At 38.5% G+C, this 12,268-nt stretch overlaps 1 protein-coding gene across 1 annotated transcript in view; it reads left to right on the plus strand.

Annotated features, from left to right (window-relative positions):
• Window positions 1–2,149: 2,149 nt before the first annotated feature.
• Window positions 2,150–12,268, plus strand: part of LOC136872291 (FAST kinase domain-containing protein 5, mitochondrial) — a 40,219-nt gene continuing 30,100 nt past the window's right edge. Inside the window, exons 1-2 of the mRNA XM_067146114.2 lie at window positions 2,150–3,676; window positions 9,352–9,470. Coding sequence (XP_067002215.2) covers window positions 2,230–3,676; window positions 9,352–9,470 — 1,566 coding nt within the window. The 5' untranslated portion in view covers window positions 2,150–2,229. The remainder of the gene's footprint in view (window positions 3,677–9,351; window positions 9,471–12,268) is intronic.

The following is a 12,268-nucleotide window of genomic DNA, read 5'->3' on the forward strand; positions in this document are numbered from 1 at the left end:
GAACACTGCTTTTGTGAACTTTGTGGTAAACAATGTGGGAGATATCACCTATAAGACTGCTTGAAGAGAACAATATCTATAGTGAGATATAGTGAAGAAAATTAATCTGCATATGTATTTATTGGCCATTGGCCGCGAGAAATCTATTATTATTATTGGGCTCAATGTGGAAGTAATAAGTTAGACTCACTTTTATCATGTGAATTTTTTGGTGGGCATTTTGATATGTCAGGGGTAATATGCTGTACATTTCTGGGTATACACTTAGGACAATATCCAGAAGGAAAAGCTGTGACACTTGTTTAGGTCTCCTGCAGAGTAATGAAACAGGTGGTCCCTATTTTGAAAAACTTTAGAGGTGTGGGTTAGTGGTGCCATCACATTGTGTTGTGTGTGTCTGCAGAACAGTGGTGTACGAAGACTACCTGGATTGAAAACAGTTGCGTATGCTGAGGGCTACCAAGGCTATCAGTGAAGCCCAAACCTCAAATGCGAGCGATGGAAATCTAAAGCACATTATATTGTAAGCATCTGACACATTGTTCCATTTGCAAAACTTGAAAGCAATGAGGAAACACGTCGCAGTATTTCTGAGAACAAGGCTTCGGAGACTGATATTGCAGCCCAGACTCTCGTCCCTTCCCATCGACTCGCCTCACGCGGCTTGCTGCTGTCTGCCTACAGCACGGGGACCGGCGGAGGATACCTGTGCTAGGCTTCGGTCCGTCAGATCGCCACTGCTATCACCATGCGTTACTCATCGTATATACTTCCTCACCCCATCCTTCTGCCTTAAATATAAAGATAACGGAGTGCTGGTATTTCACTCCCGTTTACTTCTACATCCTTGTAGGAAGACACTGCAGGGCTGCTGTTATAGGAGTAATATAGTTTCTTTTTATTGGTAGATCTGCTAAAATGAAATGCAATCTTTCATGTTTAGTGTTCTCTTTTGTTGGTTGGAATCGAACCCGTGATCATGGGTCGGACACCACCACTGATCTTCCGAGGAAGATAATTAACCATTGAACGATGGGTACGACTGCTGTAAAATTCAACATTGTTATTTAACGATTATGTTAATAATAATAATAATAATAATAATAATAATAATAATAATAATAATAATAATAATAATAATAATAATAATGGTGCATGGCATCTACATAGGCTTGGTGGTGACCTAATAAGGATAAAATGAATGGCGAAGACGTCATAAACACCCAGTTCCCAAGTCAGGGGAATTAACACTATGAGCGGGTTGATTCTGAAAATTGAACCGGGGCCGTCGGACCAAAGACAAGCATTCTATCCATTTAGCCTCAAAGCTGGACTTCAATTTGCTAAACCTTAGGCTACCAACTCGATTGATCAGGTGTCGAGTATTGACGGTGGAAGAGGCCAGGGCAGTAGCTTGTGAAGCAGCCTTGACAACACAGCGGGCAACTCCGTTGGCTGTTGGCTGTTGGCTGTAGTTCAAAATGGTTAAGGCTTGATGTTCCCTAAACCAACTATCGAAAAGGGGTAGCCTAAGTCTAGTGGTAGCCCACGGCTTGATACCAGCATACGCCACTGATTGAAAATTATAAAGAATTTCTGTTCTCTCTATCCTGAGCTGCTTTAGGAAGAGATGACAATCAACTGTTCTGGTTTGAACACCGTCATTGTGGGTGTGACATTAATGGTGCGATAGATTGTTTATTTTCTACATTTTCCAATGTCGTGTTAACACGAGTTATGTCAGCAGTGAGGATAAAAACACTAAGCGGAAGAAGCTGTCAACGCTCCACAATAATTGAGCTTGTGAGTACTGTTCTTCAAGTGTTTAGTTTTTATTCATGTAAAATGTGTATTTCTAACTTAAGTGAATGCATTTACTGATGTGTGTGTTTCTTTGTACCATTTTACGAAGAGTGTGCATTTATCACAATCATCGTTTTGGTCGAAAGGTAGTGAATATGGGTGAGTTCATTCAAAAGCGGCCACTCCCCCCTTTTTTCCCTTGGCCCCGCTTGACAGATAGATACAGCGTTGCCAAGCGTACCTTCTTGCTTTAACTGTAGATGGCTCTGAGAACATAAGACGTGGTTTGGCAGGTTGGCAACCCACATTTCTGTTTTTGTTATGATCAAAGAGGATAGAACTCGCACGTGTTGTGCTGTGCCGGTGCTGGAGGTTAAAGGCAGTAGCGCTTGGCTCAATTTATATGACATTTTATGTTGTTTAAAGATGTTGAGATACCATATATTTACGAAAAGTTTCATTGCGCTAAAAAATTTCCAATTTCCTGTGCAAGTAGTGGCTTGTCAGAGGCTTTGTAATGTTTCTTGGCTAAGGAATATTTTCGTTATACGCACACCTCCTGCAGTATCACAAAACTGTTTAACTGGCAAATGGAAGGATTTACCTGGTTCGAGATCCTTATATTTTAATGCAAGATGTTTGTCTAGTGCTAATGCGTTGCGTGAATCAGAAAATACGTATGCTCATAAAGTATTGGAGGAAATCCCGAAGTACAGTGAAACCCTTATGGACCCAAAATTAGGAATCGAACCAATAGACGATAAAGAATTTCGAAGACTGACCAGTGTGGAGTGGAATGATGAAAGTGCTGAAAGTGTGTGCAAAGCATTTGAGAGTATATCATATTATTGCTCACATAAATCATATTCATTATCCGATGCAATATTTACTAATATATGCCATTCGTTGACTCTGAATTGTAAAGATATGACAGACTGTGAACTCATTAGAACTCTTGCATGTCTTTCGAAATGGCCTCAGACTGACTTTTTTAATTCAGTGAACTTTTCCACTTTATGGAGTACTCTTGATAAAGAATGTGTGCAGCGTTACAAGCAGTGGGATCGCAATAAATTATTGTTAGTAGCTGATCATTGGTACATGCTTCATTTATCAAGATTTTGTGAATATATGTGGTTTAGTAATTGGAAATTAGGACGCAAGCCCAGTTCGCTTAGCCCTGCACAACTTGTCCAAACTATGTTTTACATGAATGCTTGCCGCAAAATTCATCCCAATATATCCATGTATGAATTTGAATATAGTTTTGAACAGTGTATTGACAAGTTAACTCTGGAGGAAATTAGCATTATGTCAATGGGATTTTTTAAAACTCAAACAAAAATTAAAAGTTCAAATCTTCTTTACAAAATACTTGAAAGGACAATGAGCGAAGTAGATTCCATCAAGGATATTACATTAAGTGCTATTCTTAAAATTGTTCGTTATTCCATTACTCCTTCATTGGCCGACATGTTGTATCAACTTTTGAACAAATTGGTTTTGCGTGTAAATGACCTCTCCCTGCTCTCTTGTATTCACACTGCTTTGGCTGGTTCAAATGTTCTTATCTTTCATGAAGACATTTTGAAGTCTGTATCACAACGATTTAGTCGGGCAATTAAGGATGCTCGTGTCAAGGATTTGGAGAGATTAGCATTTGTGTTAACATTGTACAACTACGACCCACATACAGATCCATGCATCTTCAGTCAGATTGCAAACGAGCTTTCCAGCCCTAATCGTAAAGAAGAATTTGCATCCTTTCCTAAATGCGTTCCACGTTGTTTGCATTACTTGACAATTAAGGACATTTTTTTAGATGATCTTATTAGTCAAGTTCTAGATCCAGAGTTCATCGCAGTGGTGTATGGTGAGTTTACTTTAGTTAAGTGATTCTGGTAGAAAATAGAAGGTGGTGCTTCTGTATCTGGCAGGCATACTTAGGATAGAGAGAAGGCACATAAAAATGTTGTGCAGTGATACCTTAAATAGTAGAAAAGAGAGATCTTTTATGCTTGCCAAGGACCTACCAACTTGTCCCTAGCACTATTTTATCTTCTGTAGAGGAGAAAAAAGAAGATTGGTAAATCAGGTGATTGCGACCATTTGCTGTATTCCTATTGGCTGGCCAAAGTTCATATTGTTTCTGACAGAGCTCGCGTTGTGTCCAGGCACAGGGGTGCCACATTTGGTAAAAGTAAGAGAACTGGAAATATGGAAATTGTCATGGCAAGTGCTCTATCCACAACGTGATTGCTTTTTGTCATTTTATGTGCGGGATCTGAGTGCTAATTAGTAGTGGTATAAATTAAGTGATTTATTCCTTGTGGAGAATGTGAAAGGATCCCAATGATCTTGTCATTAGTCGGACCTGAGCAGTCCAGATGATTGATCTTTTCACTAACCTGACCTAACGAATCCAGACCAATGGTGGTGTTGTGAGATGCTAGAGGCTTGTGAACCGCTTTGCAGCTCTAACCTGGGTACTTATGCCCTCACACCCTCCATGCTTGCATGCCCGCGTTGGCAAGCATTGTGAGCGTTTTGTAGCATCATCCAAACCACACCATGTTAGATCTGTAACCTAACTTTCGCCTGCCAGGTACGGAATTTTTCCAGATAGAAGATTTATGCTTGTTTATTAATAGTCTAGTATATTGTCATAAAGATAGAAATAATAATTATTTTGTTAGCACGTCATAAACAAAACAGAAATTGGATAATGAATTCAGTAGGCTGACTACAACTATTGAACATTTGGGAATGTTTTTCACACATAGTCTGTTATGCCTTTTAGCATTCAGTCCTCAAGACAGTGAATTGGCTAATCACCTCCACAATCCTCTATTTGCAAGTAGTTCTGTGGCTTTGCTTCTTACCGTTAAATCATTAAAAAACCAAATCTGACCATCATTGCATTAGTCTCCCTCATCTTCTGTTTCTCTTCATGGCCAAATTCATATCATATGCACAAGTTCCTTTTTTTTTTTTTGTTCATTTGTAATTTATTCTTAATTTCCTCTCTCTGTGTACCCTTCTGCCATTGTTCTCACTTGTTTGCACCAGTAATCATTCTTGATAGCATACCTGTTGCCCCAAACTTAAGACTGAGATATTCTTGAGTCCACTCAACTTTTACTCCCATACTGAGTATTAAAAGTCTCATCCAAGAACTCGCTTCTTTCGTAACAAAATGCTGTTGATCGTGTCTAGGAGTTCACTGGATTAGTTTTGCTACTCCCTGAGGTGATATGATTTATTATGCTACAGGGTGTCTCACAAATTTCGAGAATAAAATTTAATCCTTTTTAAATGATCCAAAATTTCCTTGAAGTAGGCCAAATATATGTACTCTTGCAGCACATGTCACAGTTTACCTAGCCTTTTCTTAAATGTTTTCACAGAATTTTGGAGTTTATATTGAACATTTCCCTGGATGAACCCAACTGAAACAGATGATGGTAGCTTAATACAAACAGAGGAATGGATCAGGGATGAAATGAAGAAGTACTTCAGCATGCTGTTAAATGGAGATGGGGGCAACACCACCACCATTTACTGTAGTTTAGATGAAGCCAAAAACAACAAATACCCATTAACATGGCTTGAGGTAGAAACAGCACTAAAGAGCATGCACAATGGGAAGTCCCCAGGCTTTGATAATCTCAGCTCAGACATGCTAAAGGCAGCTGGAATACCAGGCTTGAATTGGCTATATAGAGTGCCATCAGTGATTTAGGAAAGAAACAAAATCCCAGAAGATTGGAGTCATCATCCCACTGTTCAGAAAGGGCAACTGACGGAAATGTGGAAATTACAGAGGCATCACGCTGTTGTCACACTCACTGAAGCTGCTGGAAAAGATCATGGAAATGAGACTTAGGAAGATAGTGGAACCTTTGCTTGAGGAAGAACAACACAGGTTCAGGAAAGGTTGAGTCGAAGTACTGTGGATCTTATCTTTGCAGTAAAAATGCTGACAGAAAAGTACTGGGAATACGAGAGAAATTTTGTGATTGCATTTGTGGACATTGAAAAAACATATGATAGTGTTCCTCGAAACAAGATATGGGAATGTCTGGAAGACCTAAAGGTGCCAAAGTACTTAATTGACAAAGTCAAGTTGCTATACCAGAAGTGCTACAGCTGTGTCCAGATAGGCAACGGACGATCAGAATGGTTTGAAACAAAGAGAGGTGTCCAACAAGGAAGTGCTCTGTCACCACTCCTGTTCATAATAGTAATGGACAAAGTCATCAAATCTATCAAGAAAATGGACATTGTACCTAACGCCCTGGTATTTGCTGATGATGTGCTTTTATGGGGAGAGACAGATGCTGTAGTTCAGAAGAAACTTAATGAATGGAACAACACATTCAAAAATTTTGGACTGAAGATGAACAAAACAAAGACAGTGGAAGTGACCATCAACAGGGAAGGAACAATCTCAAATATATTTCTAGAAGGAGCAAAAACCGAATCAGCTTCCCACTTCAAGTACCTCGGAAGCACAATCTCGAAAGACAATACTGTTAGGCAGGAAATACTCAGTAGGACACAGAAAGCATCAAACTTCTACAGTCAAGTCAGAAATCTTCTCTGGGATTGCAAAATACCACAAAATGCGAAAACAATCATGTACCACACTTACTTCATACCAATCCTCACGTATGGTTTAGAGACATGTACCCTACTAAACAAAGACTTTAGTAGAATCCAAGCAACTGAAATGAGATTCATTAGAACCATGAACCAAACTACCAGAAAGGACAAGATCTGAAATGAAGTGAATAGGAAAGTAGCTGGTATTGAGGTTCCTATTACCATTGTCATAAAGAAATGCAGATTTCAGTGGTATGGGCAATTAATGAGAATGAACAGGGAAAGACCTGTCAGAAAATATTTTGACCTTAATCTCGTAGGAAGAAGACCACAGGGAAGACCAAGAAAACGTTGGATAGAGATTGTAAGATCAGATGTGGAGGAGAGAGGACACAAATGGGAGGATGTACAGGAAAAGAAGATGTATGAAGACAGAAGGAGATGGCGAGCGCTTGTACACCACACCCAGGAAACTGGAGTTGGAAAATGATGATAATGATGACGACGACGACGATGAAACCCAACTGAGTTGCTCACATCTGTTTTAATACCTTTCTGTAAATGGTCCACATTTCTGTGAGCAATACTGGTGAAAGATAAGAGCCTTGTCTAACTCATATAATTACTTTGAATCAAGAGTTCATTCTACCATCAATTCTAAGTGTGGCCTAATTGTCAACATTAATGCCTGGTACAACTGAAGAGGCGACTGATCGATCCACTGTTCTAGATTTCCTCAAGTAGATGGATGTGAACATCAAGAAGCTTTCCATTGTCAAATAAATTCTTACCTACACCTATTACAGATGAAATTTATGGTGGAATCTCCCAATCCATTGAGATTAACTCTGGCATTCATCAAAGCGATGAGCTTTCACCCATTCTTTTCAACAGCACCGTTGAAAAGGTCATCCATGATTGGAGAAACATGCCACTTAATAAATGGTATTAGACTGGGCACTGGATTAAAAACCGCATATGATGACTGTCTTGCTTTTTGCAGACAATTTCAATATTTTCCGTCTTAAGGTTGAAATATTACAAGTAGCTGAAACCGTAGGTCTACACATTTCCTTTGAAATAAAAGTGAAGTAGTGATGTTTGATTGCCAGTATACCAGTGTATTTCTCAATATCAGATATGGAAAATTTAAATTTCTTTTAATGTGCCAGAGAAAGACGCCCTGGAATATCGGGTCAAACATATGGAAACAGCTTTTCATTTCTGTTCACATCAATCTCATGGCAGACCAGATACCACCACTACACGATAGTATGTCGTGAAGCCCTATATGCCAAGAAATTGACCCTCACTCTCCATGGTAAGGTAGAGAGAATACTGATAAAGTAGAGGAAATCTCCAGATCCTTTGAGATTAAGTCTTGAATTCATCAAGTTGAAGGGCTGTCACCCATTCTTTTCAAAAGCATTCTTGAAAAAGTCATCCAAGAGCAGAGAAACAGGCTATCCAATATTAGATTCGGTGCTGGATTGAAAGCAGCGAAGATGGACTTCCTTGCTTTTGCACATGACTTCAAAATTCTGCGGGCGAATATCGCCTGAGGTCAAATATAGAGTTGTACTCTGAATTTGAAGATCTCTCACTTTCTTTGAGGAAATACCCATCTCATCTGGCTCAAATGCTTTTTACGAGATTAATGCATAATTCTTGATCTTTGCATGGTTTAGAAATGTACCACTCCATGGGAAACTGCAGTGAAGGAGGATATCACCAGAAAGAAGAAAGAAGCAAGTTCAGGGCCCGGGTATACCCGAGATGAAGTATCTTCTGGAAAGAGAGGAAAAAAGAAATGGCAAAATTGGTCTGAAGAACTACATTCTCCACCAAGATGAAGTAGTACTGGAAATCCAGAAAGGCTGACAAGCATTAAAATAATTATCTTCCTCTCTTTTCTCAGTTTCATATTTTCTTCTTCACTTCTTCTTTTGCAGCTTTGTTTGGAGGCTCAATATGTAGTAGATCAAGGGAGACGTGGTACACTACCCTTGACTCAGTCATAGTTCCTGAACTTCCTGGAGGTTCCTGTCCTGCTAAATGCCCCAGAACTCTGTAACAGCACTTGCCTTAAAGTTCGAGCTCTCCAAAGGTTTGACAGGCTATTGAAGGATGCGTCTCTTTTTATTTCCCACATTCCAGTGATACAAATGAATTGCACTTTCAAATTTAAACATGTATAGTTTACAGCGGGTTTAAGCTTCAGACTGAAAATAAATGGTAACAAGGGCAGATGCTGAAGGTAGACTAATTCTCAAGATGTTTCTCGCACGACCAATTGTAAGTCGTCTTTTGCCGTATCAGTGTTAGCTTTTCCCTTTTTTTTTTCTCCTGCATATCAGGGTAGAACAAAAAAAAAAAAGTGTTGTCCACCAAGAAACAGTGAATGACTTCACTCAAAAACTGCGTACCTCAATTCTGTCACTTATCTTACAGTACGATGTAACTGACCTGTGCCTTGATTATTATCAACTTGTCAACGATGGGTACAACAACTAGTTGTAAGAGAGAAATTAGGTGGAATGGGTATAGCAAACTAATGAACTCTCCTCCACAGCATAGTGGAGATAGTGGGTTCGAACCCAACTGTTGGCAGCCCTGAAGATGGTTTCCCATTTTCACATCAGGCAAATGCTGGGGCTGTGCATTAATTAAGGCCATGGCTGCTTCCTTTCTACTCCTAGCCCTTTTCTATCCCATGATTACCATAAGACCTATCTGCGTCTGTGCAACGTAAAAAAATTGTAAACAAATAATTTAGAAAAACTGAAAGTATAGAAATCCGGTGTTTCATCCCAGTGTGCAAAATAGTCCACCAACTGAGGAGCAAAACAACAATATCTGAATTTTAAATATTTGGAAAATATAACATTTTTAATATCTTGTGTAATATTTCACATATGACTTATTGATATGTTCTTTTCACAGGAAAAAACTCTTTCCACATCAATCGAGAAATATTGTCCTTGGATGCGTTTGTTGAGATTGAACGTCCGCACTACACCGGCAATAGACTACCTCCCAAGACCAGAGGCTTTCTTGCAAAGGTGTTATGAATATAAGAGTTGTTAAATGACCAAAAATGTTTTCCATTAGATAATATACTTGCTGTTTTGAGTGAAAAATCAAACAAGAACTTGGGTTTACGAGGAAGGAGCCCATCTTTCGTCATGTGGGCATCGCACACTCTGTCACTCCTTGCTCAGATAAAGTATGAATATAGTCATAGGAACACAAATAGAAATGCATAGATGAAAAACACATCTGAAGATGGAGTAACGGAAAGGAGCAATCGGGATACTCATGAAAATAGAGATCGCGAAGTGCAAATTCCACATCTTTATATAGATGGGCTCTCTCTTCATTAGTTCCAGTTCTTTTCAGCTTCCACCAAGTCTGCCACAATCTTTTTCTAGACTCTTTCTTGTAACAAATTATTCAGCTTAATTACTGTCCTTGCGATTATTTCGTTGCTGCCTTCCTGTGTTGTTTTCTAGGTTAATTTTTGCATCCTGAATCAGGATCAATTTTAATTTTTTTTGCACTTGTTATGCACATGCACGGATGCACTCGTTACACTGTTAGGAGAAGTGTTGCTTTAACACGTTCCCTGCGGCAGTGAATTATGATGACTTAATTTTACATAGTATCGGCCCACCGGTGACCTGATGCTGCCTTTAGTTATTATCGGGTCACCGGTGATCGGATGAATTTGACTGGTTAGTCCCCACTGTGAAATCCAAAACAATGCTGGAACACTTGTTGTGGTGTTATTGTTGAGGAGACATTCCGATGTATTTACCTCTACAACAATTTTTCGATTCAAGAAGTGCATGACTCAGAAATTACCCCAGAAGTAAATGTTAGTTTCTCGGTCATTGATCTGTTTTTATGAGAATATGATAGGCCTAGACTATGTTAATTATTTTCATATTATGCTTAGTAACAAACTAATATCACAAAAGACGAGGCTGTACGTAGGGTTATCATCAGATACTGGAGAGAAATCACCGTCACTGTCATCACTTTGTTCCAAATAATGAACAATTTTTCCGGGATCCAGTGTCGTCCTAAACCTCTTTTTTTTCCATGCCACCAGTGTGTCAGAATATGAAGGCTCCATGCCTAAACACAAAGGATGTGAACTTGCTTGTAAGTATTATCTACGGAAGATAATAAACATATCAATAACTACTCCAATAAATAAAAATCTGAAAACTTACATTCACTTACCTGAGAACAATGTAGATAGGAATAGGTTACACGAGATGTCAGAAGGGTGGTAATTCTCGTATTAAACAACAATCTGTCATCTAGATAAGAAACACAAAATCAAAAATCACAAAATTATTTAAGAAACACGACTGTCAAACTTCATTTTCGACTAAAAACAATAATGATCATATATTTTATAACCATAATAGTGTTAAACACAATTAGCAGTTTCCCGCTGGCTCCGCCTGCAATGTACAAAGTATGGTGTTGTTCGTTACTATTCTTACGGATGTATTTGAAAAGTTTCGCGTTAATGAAATAAAGCACATGCTCTGCTGTGGTAATAGAATGTAATATTATGTCAACAAAACACTTGAAAATACATCACACAAAGAAATTGAATTAAACGTTTCATGGAACAAACACTACGCACCAAACTGTTAAAAAGTCCTTCAAGATCTTCGTCATGGAGACAAATGTACTCAAAACTTTTCTCAGAATCTACCAATTTATGTAGTTATGACCTCAAAAGAAAGTGTTTGATCCACTGAGTGTTTTTAGACCAATACGAACTGCGTACCTCAATTAGAACGAAAGATATGATTGCTTCAATGAGAAAAAATGTTGAAGAAATGAGACATCAAATTGAATTTGCACTCATAACTTTTCTCAGAATCAACCATTTTGAATAGTTAAGAGCTGAAATGAAAGAGCTTGATCCACTGAGTGTTCTTAGGCCAAAACAAACTCGTACCTCAATTATAACCAAAGATATGATTGCTTCAAAGAGACAAAAAATTGAAAAAATCAAATAATTTGAGGAGGGTGGAAGTGATTTATAGTACCTGATGACAAATCTGTGCATGAATACCTTTCAGTTAAAGAGAAAATGAACGAAATTGACCGGATAGAATGGCCGGACTGACTGACTTTAGTTTTCATAAATTTTTTTAATATATAAATAAAGAGGATTTCTTAGATTCAGGAATCTATAAATTTAAGTGTGATCAATGCTTCGTCACGTATGTGGGGCAAACAGATAGGAGTTTTCAAACCAGATATCTCGAACATGTCAATGGCAACAGGCACAAGAAGTATTTTGCAATGAGTGTCCATATGGGTGATACTGGTCACCAATATACTGACATAAATAAAGACTTGACTATTTTAAGAAAAGTAATCAAAGGGAACCTGATGAGCAATTACAAAAATATTTATATAGGTTTAGACCAGAGTATTAACCCAAACAAAAATTTAAATGACGTACAAGAGAAAAAAAAATGTTATATGAACAAATATCGTCGCTTCTATCATTACGAAAAATTAATAATTTGAAGTCACCTACTCTAATTCAAACTTCCTACCCTCCCGCTCCTACTACAGCACTGCCATCCCCCCCCCTCCCTACCGCCACTAGCCAAGTTCTGCTGGGTGAAAGAAAAAACAACTACAACACGCGCAGTAGCGTGGCGAGAAGCAAGTCAGAGCGAGGCTCAGTCTAAACCAGCTATAGGGAGTTTCATTTATGGTAAGCTTTTTTCCTCATACATTCATGACAGAATCTCTTTTCTTAGATATCCGAGGGCTTTAAACCCTTTAACTTTTATATCTCTTTCTTTTCAGACCTTGT

The sequence above is a fragment of the Anabrus simplex genome, chromosome 1 (assembly GCF_040414725.1).
Source record: "Anabrus simplex isolate iqAnaSimp1 chromosome 1, ASM4041472v1, whole genome shotgun sequence".
In the NCBI taxonomy this organism is placed as follows: Eukaryota; Metazoa; Arthropoda; class Insecta; order Orthoptera; family Tettigoniidae; genus Anabrus; species Anabrus simplex.